The 24,434-nt window shown below is 43.9% G+C and overlaps 1 protein-coding gene across 1 annotated transcript; it reads left to right on the forward strand.

Moving 5' to 3' along the window:
• The first annotated feature begins 1,091 nt into the window (after positions 1–1,091).
• On the forward strand, positions 1,092–22,080 carry STMND1 (stathmin domain containing 1). Its single transcript, XM_040353762.1, has 5 exons — positions 1,092–1,234; positions 6,052–6,223; positions 16,967–17,103; positions 18,305–18,439; positions 21,668–22,080. Exons 1-5 carry the CDS (start codon positions 1,145–1,147, stop codon positions 21,956–21,958), a joined length of 825 nt encoding a protein of 274 aa, XP_040209696.1. The 5' UTR covers positions 1,092–1,144; the 3' UTR covers positions 21,959–22,080.
• Positions 22,081–24,434: the final 2,354 nt, after the last annotated feature.

Below are 24,434 nucleotides of genomic sequence, written 5' to 3' on the forward strand. Positions count from 1 at the left end.
CGGCTCCAGCGGATAGATCCCCTGGTGTGTACAATCCAGCGGATCTGTTTCCGCGGATTTTTATCCCCTGGGATCGATTTCCAGCGGATAAAAATTTGAAGACATGCTTTCAAATCTATCCGCTTGAATCCATCCCAACGGATTGATCCGCTGGTCTGTACAGACTCACCGGATCAATCCGTCCGAATGAATCCCCCGCATGCGTCGTAATGATTCAACGCATGCGTGGAATTCCTTATATGACCGCGTCGCGCACGTCGCCGCGTCATCATCGTGGCGACGGCGCGACACGTCATCGGGATGGGATTTCGATCCGATGGTGAGTACACTCCATCGGATCAAAATCCTCGAAAATCCTCTCGTGTGTATGGGGCCTAAGAGTGATGACAGAGAAGATGTGCCCCGGGTGATGTGTGCCCCTTGGTACAATGAGCCCATATGACAGGTATAGCCTGGTGTCATGCCCCGGGTATCAGTCAAGGTGATGACATGCCCCTATCAGATGAGGTCCGCTCCTGTGTGTACCAATACAGACCTCCTCCCCACAGTCCCATAATGTACCTCAGATCGGGACATGCACAGCACTAGTGGACTGGTCGGGTCCCCTCCCCCGTGTCCACATAAGGGAAGCAGGGGAGGCGGCTTCACTCTGTGCCGCCCCCGACCACGGAGAGAAGGGAATCCGACAGCTGTAACTCCAGTGCGGCTCGCACATCCCCCCCGCAAAGCACTCTCTCCGCGTGTACGCTGTCATTGCGCGCCGCTCCCTAAACCCGCCCACTGCTTACACCCGCGGCCCGCCCTCTCAGCCCCGCTCAGTGAAGGGGGAGGAGGGGTGCCTGGCGCTGCCTAATCCCGCCTGCTGTCTCTGCTAAGTGAAGTGAACAGGCTGGATAGTAGCGGATAACTTCTATAGTTATAATGTACTTTCACTGGAGCGGAGCAGTCACCGTCACCCTTCTAGCGCAGCCCCGGGGTATTCACGTACACTGCGCAGCACGGCTGTGTGACGTCACTTATTGTAGCAACCTGCCATGGAGACGGCGGAGTCCATAGTAACCGGACCGTGCTATAAAAGAATGCAGAGCCCGGCGCGCCACACACACACACACACACACATTCCAAAACAGCGCCATCCATCGCCATGGGATGCCAGAGCTCCAGAGTGCGAGTCGTTCAGCCCACGGACGGGAGGAAGAGCGGCTGGGGAGAGAAAGTGAAGCCAGCAGCCAAGGTCAGGCGATGTGCAGTGTACTACTCCGAATGTACTGTCCCCATCCATAGACACCTATAGGAGACCTCGCCATAGGCAGGGCATGCAGAATGCCAGCACTCACCATGTGTATCCTTATTGGAGCTTAGCCACAGCTTTCCATAGATCATTAATAGTCACATGCCTAATAAACAATAATTGCATTCTAAAGTCATGCCAATGATCTGTACACTACTGCAATAAATATATTTCTTCCCAATAATCTATTTCTAGCGCTGATCTGAAATCGATTTTTACAAATCAGTAGGAAGCGCAGAGATTTCTGCCAAATTGGTTTTGCTGTCAGTCAAGTGTTGGCAAAAAACTCTGTGTCTGAGCTGCCTAAGCATGGAAAAAATACTTCTTTTGTTTAGCTTAATTCCAATTTTTGCTGGTTATTTTTATTATTTTTTTTACTTTTTTATTTATTTTATTTTATGTGTCTGTTTTTATGGCGTTTTTATTGATATATTTTTTTTACTACTAATGGCGGCGATAAGCGATTTTATTTTTTTTGTGACTGCGACATTATGGTGGACACATCGGACACTTTTGACACATTTTTGGGACCATTGTCATTTTCAAAGCGAAAAGTGCTATAAAAATGCACTGAATACTGTGAAAATGACACTGGCAGTGAAGGGGTTAACCAGGAGGGGGTGCTGTAGGGGTTAAGTGTGTTCTAAGGGAGTTTTCTTACTGTGGGGGGGGGCGTGGCTGTGCGTATAATGTCACTGATCGTCGTTCGCTAACACAGGGAACAGACGATCACTGACAGCCACACGAGGAAGAACGGGGAAGGATTGTTTGCACTCACCTCTCCCCGTTCTTCCTCTCTGTGACCCGATCGCGGGACACCGGCGGCGATCGGGTCCGCGGGTCCCGCGAGCACGGTCACGGAAGATGCTGTGTTCACACCATCTCCCTGCAGGGATGTAGTCCCAAGGGAGGGGGCGAGCACGCTGACTAACCCCCAGCCAGAACGGCTCGGATGATGGGGGCAAGCTTACTGAGGCGGAACAGGAAGTGAGAAATTCAGACAAAGAAAATACATTTAGAAGGGAAATCAAAGGAAAAGGTAAGTGAACCAACAATGCACTAGCTTAAAGGAACCTATTTAGAAAATAAAAAACGAACCTTTACAATCCCTTTAACATGCAGAGAAAACAGGAAAGCTTGCCCTTAGTCATCTTATGTAATTTATAGCTATAACATATATGTAATTTTCCATAATTGTTGTGATTTTCAGACACATAACTGTTATTTTTCCATATTAATGGAACTTAGTGCAATTCTGTAGGAACACACCTCGCAGGTCTCTCAACAATGGGTTATAGAATTGCATGTCAGCACAAGAGTATCTATTTGGTAGTATCTTTCTCTTTTTTAAACATTGAAAATAACTTGATTGGGTTCTTAAATTAATGGAAAAAATATTACTTTCTAGCAAATTCCTAACAAATATATCTAAACACCTAGGGGTAGATCCCCATACAAATACATCGGCGCAGCGTATGTGAGATACGCTACGCCGCTGTAACTTACTTTTTGCTGGTTCGAATTCCCAAAGAATTTGCGCCGTAATTTATGGTGGCGTAGTGTATCTCAAGCGGCGTAACGGCGCGGAATTCAAATCGGCGATTAGGGGGCGTGTTTCATTTAAATAAAGCGCGTCCCCTGCGCCGAATGAACTGCGCATGCGCCGTCCCTAAATTTCCCGCCGTGCATTGCGCGAAATTACGTCGCAAGGACGTCATTTTTTAAACTTAGACGTGACTTACGCCCATCCCGATTCACGGACGACTTCCGTAAAAAAAATTCAAATTTCCACGCGGGAACAACGGCCATACTTAACATGGCAAATCTAAGGCCCCGTACTCACGACCAAACATGTCTGCTGAAACTGGTCCGCAGACCAGTTTCAGCAGACATGTTTGGCCGTGTGTTGGCCCGAGCGGACCATTTTGGGACGGATCGGACAGGTTTCCAGCGGACAACTGTTTCCCGGACTTGTTTTAAAACAGTCCGCTGGAAACCTGTCCGCCCGGACATGTACGGTCGTCTGTACAGACCTACCGTACATGTCCTGCCGCCCGCATCCCTCGCATGCGTCGAATGACTTCGACGCATGCGTGGAAGCATATTTAAGGCGGCCCGCCCACGTCGCCGCGTCATTGTCGCGGCGACACCGCGTCATCGACGCAGCGACACCGCGGACACGCCCCGCGTAATGTTTACGCGCGGGCTTCTGTTCGATGGTGTGTATAGCCATCGAACAGAAGTCCCCGGGCAGTCCCCGGCCAGACATGTCCGATGGAAACGGTCTGCAGACCGTTTTCATCGGACATGTCCTGCCGTGAGTACAAGGCCTCACTGTACGCCGCAAAAAAGAAGCTTTAACTATACGCTGGAAAAAGCAGACTAGAGACGACGTAAGAGAATGCGACGGCCGCGCGTACGTTCGTGGATCGTCGGAAATAGCTAATTTGCATACCCGACGCGGAAAACGACGTGAACGCCACCTAGTGGACGCCAAAGTATTGCATCTTAGATCCGAAGGCGTACGAAGACGTACACCTGTCGGATCTAACCCAGAAGCCGTCGTATCTTGTTTTGTATCAGTAGATACACCGGCGTACTCGCTCTGTGGATCTACCCCCTAAATTCTATTTTTGCAAGCACAAAATCCATTCCCCTCTTGCCCCCACAGTAACCACACATGGTCACTTGAAAAGCAGCCAGCCACCAACTTGCAGGACAAAAGGGCATACAACTTTAATTACTGAAACCACTTGAATGCTCAAGATTGATGTGTGTTACTTGGTCTATTGATTTAGTATTAAAGAAAACCTATCCAAATAGGACAATATGTAAACCCTCAACATCAATGTTTTTCAAGCACCACAATCCCCTAAAACTCAAGGGGCTTTGATAAGCAAATTACTACATTTTGGTCCTAAAATATGATATACATGCTTAGGGCCAGATTCACAAAGAGATACGACGGTGTATCTACAGATACACCATCGTATCTCTGACTTACACTGGTCCTATCTATGCGCCTGATTCATAGAATCAGATATGCATAGATAGGGCTAGATCTGACAGTGTTACACTGTGTTACACTGTCGGATCTACTTTTAAATTTAAAAATGGCACCGGGGGCGTTCCCGCTGATTTACAAGAAATAATATGTAAATCAGCGAGATACGCAAATTCACGAACGTACGCGGACCCGACGCAGTCTTCTTACGACGTTTCCGTAGCGGCGTACCCGTCGTATACTTACCCTTTCTTTTATCAGGCGCAGCCAATGTTAAGTATAGCCGGCGTTCCCGCGTCGAATTTGAATTTTTTAACGTTGTTTGCGTGAGTCGTTCTCGAATACGGACGGACGTCGTTTACGTAAGCGTCGCAACCACTGACGTCCTAGCGACGTCAGTGGGAGCAATGCACGCCGGGAAATTTTGCGGACGGCGCCTGCGCATTTAAATCGGCGCGGGAACGCGCCTGATTTAAATATGACACTCCCCTAGCCGCGGAATTTGAATTCCGCTGGGGGATTTAGGATCCGCCGTCGCAAGTTTGGAGGTAAGTGGTTTGTGAATTAGCCACTTGCCTCCTAAACTTGCGGGAGCGGATCTTAATTCACGTAGATCGAGCGGATCTATAGATCCGCTGAGCTACGTGAATCTGGCCCATAGTGTCCAATAGTAAGGCTTTTGAAGGGAAGGGGGTTGTTTCTTGACCTTGTACTCTGAATTTTAAGGGGTTACAGAGTTCTGGAGGAGTCATTGCTGTGTGCATGCAGGTATATCACAGTACCCAGTTTTGTTTATGGTTGTGTGCTTAAATGTTTTTTTTCCTTGGAGATGTTCACCATAAATATTGGCTACACATATCTATTATTTTATACTATGTACCGTATGTACTCGAGTATAAGCCAAGTTTTTCAGCACATTTTTTTGTGCTGAAAATGTCCCCCCTCTGCTTATACTCGAGTCACCTTTTTGCGCCTGGTCTCCCGGCTGTAGGTCCCCTGGACCCCAAACTTGGCAAACATGTAGCGTCTTTCTCTACAAGTGTGCAAGGTTTGTTGTCTGGGGGACCTAGGGCTGGGGAGCACCGATTTTTCAAAGCCGGGAACCTCTTCCATAGACTCCTATGTTAAATGGTAATTTCTCCGGTGATTTTGGGCATCCGATACCAGCCGGTCGTAGGTCCCCTGGACCCGGAACTTGGCACACATATAGCTCCATTTCTCCTCTACAAGTGTGCAAAGTTTGTTTTCTGGAGGACGTAAGCCTGGGGAGCACTGATTTTTAACATTTTTAGCATTGATTTTTAAAAGCAGGGCACCCCTTCAATAGACTCCCATGTTAAACATCAGTCTAGTCATGGGCACAGTGAGGCATGGGCACAGTGAGGCATGGGCACAGTGAGGCATGGGCACTGTCAGGCATGGGCACTGTCAGCCATGGGCACTGTCGGGCATGGGCACAGTGAGGCATGGGCACATGGACACAGTGAGGCATGAACATGGACACAGTGAGGCAAAGTGATGCACAGTGAGGCATGCAGATGGACACCCTAGGCTTATACTCGAGTCAATACGTTTTCCCAGTTTTTTGTGGTAAAATTAGGTGCCTCGGCTTATATTCGGGATGGCTTATACTCGAGTATATACGGTATATAGCATGTTGTTCTGTCAGTAACAGAGGAAACAACGTGAGATATGGATTAACCTATTGTCCAGAATGATCTTTGCCTGTATATAATATTTACCTCTTTATTTGTAGGATGAACTTAAGTCTCCAAGAAACAATGGCGGCACCAATGTCAGAGATGGATCAGCAGTGTCGAAAGGGACAATGGATAGTGGCTTAGGTTATGAAGATGAGGGTGTAGGCAATCATCTACCAGGAATAGTAGAGGTAGCTTCTCCAAGGAGAACACATGTTTTGAATAATGGTAAGAGAAACCACTTATTATTTTTACTTATGGTTTAAAGTAAAATGTCAGAACTTGCCCACTTACTTTTGATCCCCTACATTTTCATTGGCCCATCTTTATGATGGGCTGCCTCATTGTTAATAATAAAGGATGACTGTAAGGAGGCAGGATGGGGTGGGCAAGCTTTGAAACTATTAGGCTCCATGCACACAGAAGCTAATAAAAGCTATAAAAAAAACGCCAGTAGCTTTGCAGGGAGCCTTTCACATTTTTTTTGCGTTTTTGCAATAGTGTTTATTACCGTTTTTCAATGTAGCGTTTTTTTCGTATTTTTTTTTTCCAATGGATAAAAAGAAGCTAAAAAAACGCTGGCCCCAGCGTTTTGGAGCGTTTTTCAGCGGTTTGCGTTTTTTTGCGTTTTTTCCCACCGGAAAACAGCACTTTGAACGCAAATTTCAGGGGCGTTCAGAAAAAAGCCATTAAACTCCAAAGCTCATTAACACTAAACGCCCAGGTGTGCATGGGCACATAGGCTAACATAGAGTTTATGAGCTTTTTAAAAAAAAAACGCCAATAAACTGCAGTTTATCAGCTTCTGTGTGCATGGAGCCTTAGGAAGGACCATTGACTACTTGACCATTAAAGTGATACTAAACACACAGGGTGAGATTTACTAAAACGGGAGCACTAATGAATCTGGTGCAGCTGTGCATAGTAGCCAATCAGCTTCTAACTCCAGCTTGTTCAGTAAAGCTTTCACAAAAAAACCTGAAAGCTGGTTGGTTTCTATGCAGAGCTGCACCAGATTTTGCAATCTCCAGTTTTAGTTAATCAACCTCACACTGTTTAATTGACATTGGGCGTTATTTACTAAAGACAAATCCACTGTGCACTACAAGTGTACTTGGAAGTGCAGTCGCTGTAGATCTTAGGGGAAGATCTGAAATTAGGGGAAGCTCTGATTTTATCATCCAATCATATGCAGGCTAAAATGCTAATTCTTATTTTCCTTGCATGTCCCCCTCAGATCTACAGCGACTGCACTTCTAAGTGCACTTGCAGTGCACAATGGATTTGCCTTTAGTAAATAACCCCCAAAGTCTCTGCTATTTCTGCATATGCATTATGGCAATGTAATTATGTTAATTACAAAAAAAACATCTAAGTACCTCTTTCCTAATAAATAAAATCTTTCCTACCCTGTATGCATAGGAACATATGCAGGAGGAGCTTCTAATCCTCTGCTGTTCAAAAAAATAAACAGCCTTTGAAATACAGAGTAAAAATAAATAATTAATATCAATAAGCTGTTTTAAATTGGCATACAAATATATATTTGAAATCAAATCTTTATTTTTTATTTTTTTGGGCAATAACTGGGTGTGGGCACATTTCTGCTAGTCACAGGCTGTCATGCCTCTCGGGCCTGTGTCTAAAATAACAGGGAGGTGAAGCCTCCATTAATGTACATGTAATAGCCCACCCCAATTGTGTTTAGCTGGTTAGTGGGTGTGGAGGAGGAGGGAAGGAGGAGGGAGGGAGTGGGTTGTCATGTATACGCCCACTTGTGAGACTCTATAGTTACATGGGCTGCTCAGATGTGATAGGGAGGAATTGTTCAGTATAGAAATTCACTGAAAACTGAGCGTGTGTATAATTGCCACCAAAGCTGCAAAATCCCTATCTGAACCGGGGACATGAACAGAAGGTGGAGATAGAAAGCAGCAGGATCAACCAGTTTTTTTTGCAGAATACAGAAAACGAATCCCATAGTGAATGAGTGAGTATGAACAGCATTTATTGAAAGTTTTTTTATGATGTGGCTTTAGTGACACTTTAAAAACAACTGGCATTAAGCCCCAGCAGAAGTAATTTAGAGTTTCTACAGGTATACTGTATATAGGAACTTTTTTATCGCTACTAGTGTGTGTATTGCTGACTGCCTTCAAACATGCATAGTAGTCTGGCTTTCTCCTGCTTTAATGAACCACAGACCCAGAACAAGCAATGCAGAGCCACTTATATTGAACATGTGAGCTGCATTCCAGATGAGTGACTAGGAAAATACAGAAGTCATTGGATCCGCTTGACAACTGGGCGGCAAACATGAAGTGCAAGCGGAAGTTAGCTATTATTATTATTATTCAGGATTTATATAGCGCCAACAGTTTACGCAGCGCTTTACAACATTGGGGCAAGACAGTGCAGTTACATAACAGATCAATACAGGAGGAATCCGAGGGCCCTGCTCATTAGAGCTTACAATCTAGAAGGGAGGGTTAAAGGAGCTGTAAAGGTTTGTTTTTTATTTTCTAAATAGGTTCCTTTAAGCGAGTGCATTGTTGGTTCACTTTCCTTTTCTTTTTTTAGATTTCCCTTCTAAATGTTTTTTTCTTTGTCTGAATTTCTCACTTCCTGTTTCTCCTCAGTAAGCTTTCCACCATCATCCGAGTGGTGGAAAGTCAGTCAGAACAGCTTACTGAACACCTTACTGAGGAGGAACAGGAAGTGAGAAATTCAGACACAGAAAACAAAGAAAAAAAACATTTAGAAGGGAAATGGAAGGAAAAGGTAAGTAAACCAACAATGCACTAGCTTAAAGGATTTAGAAAAAGTCGTGTGTTACCTGCGCCAAGATAATATCAATATTCTTATTAACCACTTGCTTACTGGGCACATAAACCCCCTTCGTTCCCAGGCGAAATTTCAGCTTCCGGCACTGCGTCACTTTAACTGACATTTGCGCGGTCGTGCGACGTGGCTCCCAAACAAAATTGGCCTCCTTTTTTTCCCCACAAATAGAGCTTTATTTTGGTGGTATTTGATCACCTCTGCGGTTTTTATTTTTTGCGCTATAAACAAAAAAAGAGAAACAATTTAAAAAAATAGATATTTTTTTTACTTGTTGCTATAATAAATTTCCCAATTTTTAAAAAAAATATATATATTTTTTCTCAGTTAAGGCCGATACGTATTTTTCAACGTATTTTTGGCGGCGATCTGCGATTTTTTTTATTGGGACTGCGATATTGCGGCGGACGTATCGGACACTTTTGACACAAATTTGGGACCATTCACATTTATACAGCTATAAAAATGCACTAATTACTGTATAAATGTGACTGGCAGGGAAGGGGTTAACACTAGGGGGTGAGGAAGGGGTTAAATGTGTATCCTGGGTGTGTTCTAACTGTGTGGGGGGAGGGGGGTGACTGGGGGAAGTGACCGATGCTGTGTCCCTATGTACAAGGGACACAGATCGGTCTCCTCTGACAGCATGTGGAGCTCTGTGTTTACACACAGAGCTCCACGTCCCTGCTGTGTTACCGACGATCGCGTGTACCCGGCGGACATCGCGGCCGCCAGGTTCACGCATCGGCTTCCCAGCAATGCGCCGGGACAGTGTTTACCCGCTGCGCGCTCCCCAGAGGTGCGCAAGGGTAATGCACTTTAAAAGACGTCCACTTGGCACCTGAGAGCCGCGCTGTTGACGTCTTTTGTCAATAGTGCGGGTCTCAAGTGGTCAAGTCTTGCTGCAATAAATGTGCAACCTCAAAGGTTGGATTTAGAATTCACTTCACTAGCTTAAAGGAACCTATTTAGAAAATAAAAAACAAACCTTTACAACCCCTATAAGTGGAACAAAAGGTAATAACTGTGGAGGATGAGGTGATGGAGAAAATGAAAACACAGGTGTTAGGTGTGCATAGGTGTGTAGGATAGGCTTCTGTGATGAGAAGAGTTTTCAGGGATTGTCTAAAAGCCAATAGAGTAGGCGATAACCGGACAGATTGGGGTAAGGCATGACAGAAAATATTCTGCAAGCAGCACATAGGCCCTATTACATTGTTACCATTTTCTAGGAGATATGTAATTTTGCAGGCCTGATTAACGGCCAACAACTACTTATTTGAACAGTGATAGGTTCTCTTTAACTGCAGCAGAACACTCCACAGCTCAGCTCTTAGTCAAAGAACATCTATAAGCACACATACCCTTCACATTTTCTTTAGTTTCTTTGACATTTTCCATCAAGTCAAAAGCTCGACAGGGTCTTTTCAGACTATAGCTGCACAACATACATTAGTATAAAAATAGAAAAGTAATTGTGTGAAATTGCCTTCATCCATTTACTGAGCTACAGTATATTTCTATATTATAAAGTGTGCAGTGTAAGAATAATTAATAGAAGGAAACCGAAGAGCAATAGGAAAAGGGAGCAGCAGATACAATTTTGATATAATGCTGGCTTTTGCTTAAAGTGGAGCGCCACCCTTAAGTGGAACTCCCGCTGATCGGAACCCTCCCCCCTCCGGTGTCACATTTGACACCTTTCAGGAGGGAGGGGGGTGTAGATACCTGCGGGCATGACGTCAATCCCCCCCCCCCCCGTTGTGTTCTGGGAACACTCGGCTCCCAGCACACAGCGGGAGCCAATCGGCAGGCGTAGCGCGACTCGCGCATGCGCCGTAGGGAACCGGGCAGTGAAGCCGGAGCACTTCACTTCCTGGTTCCTGGCGGGGAGGGGAGCAGAGTGAAGAGAGATTGCTCATCCTCTGCTGCTGGACTCCAGGACAGGTAAGTATCCTAATATTAGAAGTCAACAGCTGCGGTATTTGTAGCTGCTGGCTTTTAATATTTTTTTTTTTTCAGGGGACATCCGCTTTAATACATTCAGGTTACTTAGGCCCCTTTCACACTGGGGCGGGAGGCACGGTGGCGGTATAGCGCCACTAAAAATAGCGGCGCTATACCGTTGGAATTGGCGCGGGATTCGGCCGCTAGTGGTACAGTATTAACCCCCGCTAGTGGCCGATAAAGGGTTAATACCGCCCGCAATGCGCCTCTGCAGAGGCGCATTGCAGGCGGTATTACCGCAGTTTCCCATTGTTTTAAATGAGAAGGAGGGTATGCATACCGCTCCTCTCACCGATCCAAAGATGCTGCTTGCAGGAGATTTTTTTCTCTCCTGCCAGCGCATCGCCTCAGTGTGAAAGCCCTCGGCTGAGAAGGCTGGGCAGGAGTTTTTCAGGCGGTATTTAGGCGCTATTTTTAGAGCTGTACCGCCTGAAAAACTCCTCAGTATGAAAGGGGTCTTAGTGTCAAATTTTGGAGTATATTTCTAAAGCAGTGAATGTGATATTCGCCAAACATTCTCTGCAGGTGTATCTTCCTGTTTTAAAATAAGATGATTGGTTCACCTGCAGTGAATATTTGGCGAATGTCACATTCACTGCATTATAAATATGTCCAGATGTGAACAAGCTATGGCAAATGTATTCACTGAAATCTTTCAGTAGGTAACTGGGGTGATGAAAACTCAACTCTGATGCTCTGGTCTGTGTATCATCATGTACAATGCAGAGCTATTAACCTCGTATTGTAGGTGGTGGGGGGTAAACATAATGGAGGCAGCGGGTCTACTGGAGCCCGGAGTCAGGTAAGTAATACAGCCTCTTCTGCGTCCCTTCTCAATTATACAGGGGGCACTGCAAGGGTTCACCTGCAGTAAATGTTTGGTGAATTTCACATTCACTGCGTGCCTGTATGTATAAACAAACAAACCATAGTACATGTACTGAAATCCTACAGTAGGTAACAGGGTTGATTTATCACAGATTACAAGTGGAGATTTTGCCCATTAACCCGAGTCGGTGTGAAATTTCAGCACCAAAAGCGGTAACCCCCGAGCCAGACTCGGGATTGCATCGCAGTATCCAGGCAGGGGGTTACTTACCTTGTCCCTGGATCCTGCGATGTTTCCCCGCTGTGTTAGCGAGCTGTCTCCTCGCTTTCGATTCACACAGTGCCCGTGTGCCACAGAGCTCCGTTCCCTGTGATGTTACGACGCACGGGGGCGGAGATCGGCACCAAATAAAAAAAAGTAAAACACAATACACATACAGTGTACTGTAATTTTACAGATTACAGTACTGTATAAAATAATTACACCCCCCCCCCTTGTCCCTAGTGTCCTGTGTCCAGTGTCCTGCATGCACTTTTATATTATAAAAACTGTTTTTTTCTGCCTGGAAACTGTAGATTGTCCATAGCAACCAAAAAGTGTCCCTTTATGTCAAAAATGATTTTAGAGCAGCTAGAAAACAGCGATAATAAATTAGAATCACTTGCAGAATTGAGCGATAGCGATTTGTGGGGACATTTGTCATCAAACACTAAAAGTAATGACAGCGACAGTGTTTTTGATTTGATTAAATTATTGAATAATTATTATTATATTATTATTATTTGTTGTAATTATTTATAGTTATTTATTATATTATAATTTATGATTTTGTGTTTCAAACTTTATCATACTTTATCTACTAGACTCTTGTTTGGACAGATTTAAGTGAGTTTTTCCTAAGAATTACAGGCCTACAATGTAAAACGCCAAATTTCCATGAAAAATAAGTACCTCTTTCAGCACCTAAAATCTGACATAATCATACCGCCAGGGAGGTTAACAAGCAATGAAATACATTTTCATTTTCTAAGGTACATTAGGCCGGCCATACATGGTTCGAATCTCGACCTGTTTAGCAGGAACTGGCCAAGATTCGAACCATTAATGGGCATGCTGGATGTACCAAGTTAATGGATCAATCAACTTGGGTACAACCAGCCTGCCAGATTCGCTTTCCGATAATCGCAAGAGGCTGCTATAGCCACTAGCACATAATCACTGTCTTCACCCGGCGGGGGTGGCTTCCTATGCCGGTGACTTGTCGGTATTGTTCCTCTATCAAGATGGTTCCTGTAAGGACTGCGCAGGCGCAATCCTTGCCGACGGAAGTCTCCGAACTTCAGCCGGCATCCAGGCTAATTCCTTAACATCCCCGTGGAGGTTCGGTGATTTTCGTCGGCAAGGATTGCGCCTGCGCAGTCCTTACAGGAACCATCTCGATAGCTGGAACCATATTGTCAGATCACCGGCACCCACCCTTCCCCACCAGAAGACGATAATGGCCCGGCAGGAGGGATTACCCTGTCAGCACTGTCTGTGTTGATGGGGTAATCGTGCAAATTTCTTTCCTGCAACCCGTGGCTGCAGGAAAGAAATTTGCACCGCCTATGGCCAGCCTAACTGATTTCTAAAGCCGAAACTTCCAACTTTCTTTCAACTTTGTTCATAAAGCAACCCCACTGCTTTAAATTTTGTGTGATCTCCCCCTTCTTTTATTTATAAGATAAGGAATTATATTTTCATGTTTTAATAGATTATAAATATTTACTACAAAGCATAATTGATTGATAATAATGTTACAGGCACAACATTTTGCAGAAGTTTAAGTACTCTGTTGCTAATGGAATGTTTTTTAACTGTATCATTATGGGGTTGCTCAGGTGAAAACCTGATTGACAACCATACAAGAGAGTGTTCACTGTTCCTTCTATTTGTGTTATGTAATTAGACACAGCTTGAATGGCAGTATCCTAGCAGCAAGGTAACCCCTATCTTTATAGAAGTGATCTCAAACCTTTGGAGACAAAAGGGTGTTTTTAAAAGTGACTAAACAGGTTTACATACCGAAAAGATCATTGTTTTCTCCTTAAAAGCAGATCTGTAGATTGCGATTGTCTTATAAGAGCCATCTCAGGCCTCGTACACACGATAGGTTAACCAGAGGACAACGGTCTGAAGGACCGTTTTCATCTGTCCAAACCGATCGTGTGTGGGCCCCATAGGTTATTTAACCTTCGGATAAAAAAATGTCAACTTCCTTTAAAATTTAACCGATGGATTGCTAACCGATAGGTCAAACCGATCGTTAGTACGCACAACCATCGGTTAAAAATCCACGCATGCTCAGAATCAAGTCGACGCATGCTTGGAAGCATTGAACTTCGTTTTTTTCAGCACGTCGTTGTGTTTTACGTCACCGCGTTCTGACACGATCGTTTTTTTACCTGATGGTGTATAGGCGTGACGGACCATCAGTCAGCTTCATAGGTTAACCTAAGACAACGGTCCTTTAGACCGTTGTCCTCTGGTTAACCTATCGTGTGTACGAGGCTTCAGTCTTCACATTTAACGAATACATGATGGATTTTTGTATGTGTAGATTTTCCCAGTATAATTTAGGTGTTATCACTATATTTTACGCTGATTCATCCTAATGTAATGATTTGTTGGTATCTTGTACCAGTTGGTACCCCTCTTGTCTTAACTAAGCAAAAATGTTTTATTCGGACAAAAGCCAATGTCACACTAGGGATCATGTTGCTGTCAATAACTCACAAGGAACAGGACAGCATAAGAGAATGCAAGATCTGGCTCACCAGCAAGGGAACAGCAACTAAAGCCTCGTACACACGACCGGTTTTCTTGGCAAAAACCAGCAAGAAAACTGCTTCTTGCCGAGATTACCGTTCGTGTGTACGAGGCATTCAGGTTTCTCATCAGGAAATCTGGCCAGAATCTCGACGAAAAAAAAAAGAGAACCTGCTCTCTTTTTTCTCTTAGGCCCCGTACACACGACGGATCGATCCGCTGAAAACGGGGAAAAAAAGAGAACCTGCTCTCTTTTTTCTGTGACCGTTTTCAGCGGATAGATCCGCTGCGACCGCTGCCGGATTTCTGTCTGATGGTTGTACACACCATCAGACAGAAATCCGCGCGTAAACAATACGCGGGGCGTGGCCGCGCCGATGACGCGGCGACATGGGTGGCCCTGGAAGTTCAAAGCTTTCACGCATGCGTCAAATCAGTACGACGCATGCAAGGGATGGCGGTCGGTCGGACGTGTCCGGTGAGTCTGTACAGACGACCGAATACGTCCAACGGACAGGTTTCCAGCGGACAGATTTCTTAGCATGCTAAGAAATTTTTATCCGCTGGAAACTGTCCGATCTGCGGGACAATTGTCCGCTCGGGCCTACACACGACCGGATCTGTCCGCTGGAACTGGTCCGGCGGACCAGTTTCAGCGGATCGATCCGGTCGTGTGTACGGGGCCTTAGAGATTCTTGTCAGCCTATTTCCCGACGAGAAACCTGAGAGTGCGTATACTTACCTGTCGCCGTGGAAACCCGCGCATGCTCGAAATGACTTTGACGCATGCGCGGTAGCTTCCACGGCATAGGTAGGGTGAAGCAAGATGGTGGCAACGGCATCGAATGTGACAAGCGCATGCTCGTCGTACGCGATGACGTCACCGCGTTCTTTCCTTTCAAGAGAACCGCGGTTCTTTTGAAAGGTCAGTGTGTACACTCGGGCATCAAGAGATTCTTGCCAAGAATCTCGTCAGGGAAAAATACGTTTTTTTCCTGACAAGATTCTTGCCCGTGTGTACAGGGCCTGAGGCCTCGTACACACGACCGAGTTTCTCGGCAAAAACCAGCAAAAAACTTGCTGGGAGATATTTTTTTGCCGAGGAAACCGGTCGTGTGTACATTTTCGACGAGGAAACTGTCGAGAAACTCGACGAGCCAAAAAGAGAACATGTTCTCTATTTCCTTGACGGGAATGGAGAAAATTGGCTTGTCGAGTTTCTCGACAGCCTGACAAGGAACTCGACGAGGAAAACGATGTGTTTCGCCCATCGAGTTTCTCAGTCGTGTGTACGATGCCTTAGTGTCAACTCTCTTGATGATCCTCTTGCTGGGATTCTATGCCTTCCCCATATCTGACCAAAGCTTAAAAGAGGCATACATATAGAAAAGTGGCTGCAAAAAGGCTGGAGGAGATTAGTAGCACTGAGATCAAACAAATAATGCAAAAGATTGGAAAACCATATTTTCTAAAAAAAGTTAAACATGACAGTCATTAATGATAGCAGACAAAAAATTCTCCTGCGCTCTGTTATTTCCTGCTATAGGGTAACGTGGTCCAATTACAGGGTATATTCAACGGTCTTGCAGCCCTCCTCAGAATCATGGGAATTCATAAGGCTAAAAAAGAGAAGAGAAAGGAGGGCGCACCGACCTAGTGTGTTACTGTATAAAAGGGTTTTATTTCATATATTAAAACAATGGTTATACTCACAAAATGAGTTGTAAACAGCGCTTGACAGACAATACAACTGGTACACAGCATCGCCAGAAGAACACGGTGACAACACGGATCAGGTGGTATCAGACCGGCGATATGGCTGGCGCGTTTCAGAGGCGAACCCCTTTCCTCAGAGCCTTGGTGGTGAAAAAAAATTGAAAACCATTTATCATTTTCCTTCTACTTCACAATTATGTGCTATTTTGTGTTGGTCTATGACATAAAATCCCAATAAAATACATGTACATTTTTGGTTGTAACATGACAAAATTTGGAGAATTCCAAGAGGTGTGAATACTTTTTCAAGGCACTATACGTGGTGTGTCCATAAAATAATTAATTTTATTGAAAAAGTTTACAACTAAACATTGTTTCCTTTAAAGTATGCACCATGTACACAAGGCTCCCAGTGATTTTTCCAGCTCACTATAAGAATGATTGCAGAGGAAACAGGAATTACCAAGTCAATTGTTCATGAAATTGTGATTCAAGATTTGAACATTAGAAAGGACACCATTTTGGTAGTGTGAATAACGTCCACTAAACATGCTCTCAATGCCGGCCCACTTGAAGACTTCCAGGGATGCTATGAAGAATGGAAAAAAAACTTTGAAGACGACAATGATCAATTGTAAAACTTTTCAATAAAATAATTCTTGAAATATTCTCATTCCTTTCTGGACACATCTTTTATATATACTGTATATAATTTAAGGTATACATATGTTGACTTTTTCATTACATTTATTTTTGGATTTCTGTTATAGATTTGTCCCTGTTGAACAGACAAGCAGACACAAAGGAAAGGCAAACTTCCACAGATATCCTGGAGGAGCTTATGTCTGAAGGAATAATACAGGGTCAGAGCAAGGTTGTTAGGAATGGGGAAGCATACAGTGTCATGGTGAGTATGTGAGCACATGTACTTTTCTACATGCAAACAGGAGCCTTTTTGGACCCCTTTGGTAGTAATATAACTAGGGTTGTCCTGATACCACTTTTTTGAGACCGAGTACAAGTACCGATACTTTTTTTTTCAAGTACTCGCCGATACCGATTACCGATACTTTTTTTTTTAATGTCATGTGACAGTTTTTTTTTTTTTAGGGGGGGGGGGTCCATTGTCAGTGTGTTTTTTTTTTTATTTACATTTTATTTTTATTTATTTAAAAAAAATATATATTTATTGCAATTTTAGCGGCTCCTACCTCCGCTCTCTATCCTGTCAAATTGAGGGGGGAGAGAGGACAGCACGGAACACGGGGGAAAGAGAGGACAGCACGGAACACGGGGGAAAGAGAGGACAGCACGGAACACGGGGGAAAGAGAGGACAGCGCGGAACACGGGGGAAAGAGAGGACAGCGCGGAACACGGGGGAAAGAGAGGACAGCACGGAACACGGGGGACAGAGGACAGTACGGAACACGGGGGGAAAGAGGACAGCACGGAACACGGGGGAAAAAGAGGACAGCACGAAACACGGGGGAAAGATAGCACAGCACGGAACATGGGGGGGAAAGAGAGCACATCACGGAACACGGGGCAAAGAGAGCACAGCACGGAACACGGGGCAAAGAGAGCACAGCACGGAACACGGGGGAAAGAGAGCACAGCACGGAACACGGGGGAAAGAGAGCACAGCCCGGAACACGGGGGAAAAGAGAGCACAGCACGGAGGAAAGACAGCACGGAGCACAGGGGAAAGACAGCACGGGGGGAGAAGACTTGCAACTCCCCTGCCTGCCCAGGTATCGGCTGAGGCATCGGAGCATTTCCCCCGAGTATAAGTACTCGGGGAAATGCTTGATATCGGTACCGATACCGATACTAGTATCGGGACATCCCTAAATATAACCATCTATTATAGACCCCTTTGTTTACAGGACTGATTCGCCCTACAGTTCATTACTACTAAGATGCACTGCAGTTGGTGGTGTAGCATGTAAACAACTGAATTAGTTTCCAAATCCAATAAAACCTGGGGGCTACAAAATGGAAGGGGAGGCTTCTGTATTACTACATATTTCACTTGGATGTTTATGGTCATCTCTATATTCTCTCCGATGCAAATTGTATAACAAGGCTATAACTTATATGCCTTCAGGTGGAAACACCCGGGAAGCCTCTAAGGAGACCTCCTGCAAAGTTGGAGAAACTGAAAACCAAAAAGAAGAAAAATACAAGTCTAACTAGAGAAGATATTGAAGCTAAAATGAAGGCTGCTGAAGAAAGAAGAAAGGTAAGAATATCCTGCATAAAACAGTTGACCAATCTTTACAAACAAATAAGGTATCCATAAACACTACAACAGTAATAGTCAACTAGTAGTCTAGGTCCTTGTGTCTATCCTTACCTTCCTTTGCAGTATGAAGTATGCGTTTAATGCAGCACATTTATGGCTGGGATGGGCAAATCTGCCTGACTTCGACTATTTTTTTAAATCCTGTTTAAAACTCTGCAAACTCAAACTTTGTGAAGAATTCCATTGGCGTCTATGGGAAGAAGGGGACTCCTCGTAGTAGACTCCTTTTTAGCCATTTTTATGCACACTACTGTAAAAACAAATGGGAAGCTGGGCACTCCTACTGTTAAAAATACAGCAGGCAGACACTTTCACCCCCTTCCTGCCCAAGCCATTTTTTAGCTTTCAGCGCTGTCACACTTTGAATGACAATTGCGCATTCATGCAACACTGTACCCATATGAAATGTTTGGTGGTATTTGATCACCTCTGCAGTTTTTATTTCTTGCGCTATAAACAAAAGAAATACTTTTCCTATAATGAATATCCATTTTTTTCTCAGTTTAGGCTGATACGTATTCTTCTACATATTTTTGTTAAAAAAAAAATCACAATAAGCGTATATTGATTGGTTTGCGCAAAAGTTATAGCGTCTACTAAATAGGGGATAGATTTATAGCATTTTTATTATTATTTTTTTACTAGTAATGGCAGCGATCTGCGATTTTTATCATGACTACGATATTGCGGCGGACATATCGGACACTTTTGACACATTTTTGGGACCATTCACATCAATACAGCGATAAAAATGCATTGATTATTGTGTAAATGTGACTGGCAGGGAAGGGGTTAATGCTAGGGGCGATCAAGGGGTTAAATGTGTTCCCTAGGGAGTGATTCTAATGTGGGTGGAGGGGACTGACTGGGGGAGGTGTCCCTATGTACAAGGGACACACCATCTGTGTGACAGGATGTGGATCTTTGTGTTTACACACACAAATCCATGGTCCTGCTCAGTTACTAGGCAATCGCGGGTGCCCGGTGGACATTGTGCGCCCCCTAGTGGCCTGGGAAGGAGAAGAAGTCATATGACGTCCACCCAGAATGAAAGCCTCATCATCCGGCGGGCTGTAGGCAACTAGTTAAATAAACCCAAATCCTTTTTATAGCATGCTTGGATGATGCCTTCGAGCGGTACAGTCTCAGTAACAGCATACACTGATGTTGCATCTTTTTGCTGTGAAATTGTTTTATTTTACAATTAGCTTGGTGTACATACACCAGCAGCACAGTTTTCTAATTCTGAGTAATTTTATTTAAAAGAAAGGTTCTAGCATTGACATATGCTTTTTACTTAAACAGTAATAGGCACGCTTTGACGGACAGATATTAACTAGTAAGCTACTGAGGCTGTTCCTATTCTCTCATTTAAAATGAATAGACTGCATATAATACAGACACTAAGCAAGCAGCAGTGCATTTTTAATGGAGGAAAGTTGGCTAACATTTACTAGAGAAAACGAGTACAGACAAGTGTTTTATTAAAAGAATTAATAGGCCGCAGATGACACTGCAGTGTAAAATTGTCCTGAAAAAGGACAATTGTAAAAAGCATGGTTAGGCCTAAATGTACTAGTGACAAATGACACAAAGTTACAAGAATTAAGATACTGCAAAGGATACAGTAATGTAAAACTGGCCAGCAGAAGAACAGTTTCTGTTTCGGATAATAGGCCTAACCGATGTACGTCTAACTTTTATCTTTTGGGATGGGGGAAAGTTGTTAAGGCGCACAATGTTCTTTTCTTTTAACCAGTTCCAGACCACCCACTGCACTTATCCTGCGGCAGGGCGGCACGGCTACATGAAGCAACATACCTGTACGTTGTCTATGCTCCCTGGTCTGGGGCGGGGGCACGTGCCGCCGGCGACCCGCTTCTGCTATGGCCAATCAGCGGGTCCGGCTGGCGCCGTCCACCAGCAATTGTTCTAGGGAATGACAGAATAGTGCTCTGCCTATGTAAACAAGGCAGACCGTCGTTCTGTCAGACAGGGAGAGAGAGATCTGTGATTCCTACTAATAAGGAATACAGATCTCTCTCTCTCTCTCTCTTTTTAGTGTCAGCATCCCCCACACAGTTAGAAAGCACTCCCAGGGAACACATTTAACCATTTTTAATGTCTTGATAGCCCTATTAGGTAGCAAACTGAATTAAAGCACAGTTTTCTAACTGACCCTAATCTCTCCCTATGCAATTTTTCGGCACTTCTTATTCTTTCCGTTTAGCAGCTTCCAATACACTGACAAAATGGCTACCCTGTGCCCCCCTGTTTTTATAATGAGGTGGCTGTCTTATCCAAAAACCATTGACCCTTATAAGCTGGCTGGCCAGTGTGTTATGATTTTTTTTTAATTCTCTAAGGTGAATCTGCACATCAATTTGCTATGACTGTGAATCTTAAAGTGGAGTTCCACCAATTTTTTTATGTTTGTCTGTGCTGCATGCCCTAATCTCATAGTGTTCAGAATGGACAATTTTTATTTATTTTGTTGCTTGTAAATACCTTTATTTTGTAGTCCTTCATTACTTCCTCCTCCTTATTAGCCTAGGCTATTAAGTCACAAGGCTATTCACAAGGGTTTCTGGGATAGGCATCATGTATCCCAGTAGTCCTTGCAAATAAACCTGACTGAAACTTATTACATCGCTTGTGCAGCACTGAGCATGTGCGAGATCTGCAAGGCTGAAATCCAGGAAGTCATACAGTCTGGCTTCATGATGCCCACACTTAAGATGGCCACGGTCTATTTCTAGATTATAAACTAACTAAATGCTCTAATAACCTAACAAAACGGACCTTAGTTTACAGACTAACTTTACTAGACTACATTAAGCTTGTGTATTACAGGGGTATTTATATTTAAAAAGTGAAATTGTGGGTGGAACGCCCCTTTAAACCCACAAGATTTGCCTCCAACCCATGGTGGTAGCAAGCTGAAGTGGAATCTTAACCCTATTTATAGTGTTTGAAAAGATGAGCATATTTCTAGTATGAATTGATTTTCTATTTGCTATTGAGATCAAAACTCTGGCAAACAGTTTACACTTAAGTGACTGAAACATAAACTAAATGCACCATGCAGGTCTAACAGAGTCAATAATGTTGCTTTGAATTGTGAATTGTTTCACTAATACCAGTTGCAATGCTTGACTATTACAGACAAAGGAAGAGGAACTAAAGAAAAGGTTGCGTGAAAGGCCAATGACTGCATTGCCTAGTCAGTCTCAATTTAGAATGGGGGCTTTCACTCCTGATGATGGACAAGAAGGTGAAGAAACAACTCCAACTGAAACCTTAGATTCTGCTGCACTGGAAAATTTAATGAGTGAACCAACAGGGAGTCTCATAATTCCAGCTGAAGAGCCTGATGAAATAGGTGCTGTGGAATCTGACAACACCTACAACAAACCTAGTGACCAGACCAATGACTTTGAAAATGATATCTTTTGATGCAAGCTAACCTAAAAAAACATGTACTGAGCATCTGAGCCTAGAAATATATACGGTACTGAAGTTTGATATTAGGATTGCAGTTCATATGCAATGCAGAAAGATCCTTTTTTCATAATAAAATAGGCCAAATTAATACAGGAAATGTTTAATGTTTATAGGTAGGTGTGAATGAATTTAAATGTACAAGGTGCAATCATGGAATTGTTCATTTGCAGAAATGTGCAATACTACTTCTGACCCTTAAGCCTAGTACACACTAATTGTTTTTTGGGTTGAACCCAAAAAATTGACTGCTTGGGTCAGAGCCGCTGTACTAATTATCCAACTTTAGTACAGCAATCTCCCCCCATTGGCTGAGAGCATTGATCGGGAGGCGGTCAGCTGCTGGTCTTCCAGCATGCTTGTCGGCTTCTATCCGACCGGCTAATATACACACAGGCCGAATGTCAGTATTTTTTTATTGAACTGGTCGATGTCTCCTGAAATTTAGCCCGTGTGTACAGGGCCGCTGTTAGAAATGATGGGGCCCCATACAACCTACCTAACGGGGCCCTCTTCAACCATGCCCTTGACCCCACCCCTGTCTCTGACCCCAGCTCAAAACGAAATGCAGGTTTGTTGCCGTTTACATATGCGTAAGCACAAAGGAGTGGGGTAGTTTAAATTTCTTTTAAATTGTATTTTATTTATTTTATTACAAATAAAAAAAAAAAAATATCTTACACTGTTTAATTACATCAGGCACACAGGTCAGTTAGGGATCAGACATTAATGGAGAGTGGAATGGGGATAGATGGGGGAGGGCTATGGCAGGTGACAAGAAAGTTCCCATGTTGCAAAAATGTAACAATACATTTAATTGTTTGTTCACCAGTGCCAGAAGTCTGCCAAGCAAAACAGGTGAGTTGGAAGCTCTGGTGCATGAGGAGAGCTATGATGTAATCGGTATTGCTGAAACTTGGCTTCAATCCTCACATGACTGGGCTTTTAACCACTTCCAGACCTTAGGTGTTTTTCAGATTTGGTGTTTGCAAGACTAAAACTTTTTTCTGCTAGAAAATTACTTAAAACCCCCAAACATTATATATATATTTTTTCCAACACTCTAGAGAATAAAATAGTGGTCATTGCAATACTTTTTGTCACGCCGTATTTGCGCAGCGGTCTTACAAGCGCACTTTTTTTTAAAAACATTCACTTTTTTTAACTAAAAAATAAGACAACAATAAATTTGGCCCAATTTTTTTATATATTGTGAAAGATAATGTTAGGCCGAGTAAAATGATACCCAACATGTCACGCTTAAAAATTGCGCCCGCTCGTGGCATGGCGTCAAACTTTTACCCTTAAAAATCTCGATAGGCGACGTTTAAAAAATTATATAGGTTGCATTTTTTGAGCTACAGATTATCTCTAGGGCTATAATTATTGCTCTCGCTCTAATGATCGCGGCGATACCTCACTTGTGTGATTTGAACACCGTTTTCATATGCGGGCGCTACTCGCGTTCGCTTCTGCGCGCGAGCTCGTCGGGACGGGGCGCTTTAAAAAAATTTTTTTGGGGTTTTCTTATTTCTTTTTATTTATTTTAGTACTTTTTACACTGAAAAAAAATAAAATAAAAAATGTGATCACTTTTATTCCTATTATAAGGAATGTAAACATCCCTTGTAATAGAAAAAAGCATGACAGGTCCTCTTAAATATGAGATCTGGGGTCAAAAAGACCTCAGATCTCATAATTAGACTAAAATGCAAGAAAAAAAATTTGAAACTGTCATTTTTTCAAATGACAAAAAAATTAAATTTTCTTTAAGAGGCTGGGCGGGACTGACGTTTTGACGTCACTTCCGCCCAGCAGAGCTATGGGGACGGGCGAAGGAGATTTTTCCTTCTGTCTCGTCCCCAGTCAGCACCCGAACGCACCCGATCTCCTGCGCCGCTACCGACGGCTCCGGTAAGCGTCGGAGGGCGCGGGAGAGCGGCGGGAGGGGGGGCAGCCTCTCCCGCCACTGATAACGGCGATCTCACGGCGAAACCACCGCAAAGACCGCCGTTATCGTGTACAGGACCGCGCACACTAAAGATGGATACCTCGGTTGTGGCAGCAGCTGCTGCCGTTACCGAGATATCCATCTTTAAAAAGAGGACGTACATCGTCGTGCGCAGGTCTGGAAGTGGTTAATATTCCTGGCTATGCTCTCTTTCGGAAAGACAGGGTAAAAAGGAAAGGTGGAGGGGTTTGTCTCTATGTGAGAAGTGACCTCAAAGCAAGCGTGAAAGAGGACCTGGTTGATGGAGAGTGTGATGAGGCTGAAGAATTATGGGTGGAACTGCATACAGATGTGCGTAGTAAAAAGTTAATCATTGGAGTTTGTTATAAACCACCCAATGTTAATGAGGAGGTGGAGACTCAGCTCCTTGCACAGATGGAAAGGGCTGCAAGGGCTGGGACGGTGATAATAATGGGGGAT

The sequence above is a fragment of the Rana temporaria genome, chromosome 5 (genome assembly GCF_905171775.1).
Source record: "Rana temporaria chromosome 5, aRanTem1.1, whole genome shotgun sequence".
Taxonomy (NCBI): domain Eukaryota; kingdom Metazoa; phylum Chordata; class Amphibia; order Anura; family Ranidae; genus Rana; species Rana temporaria.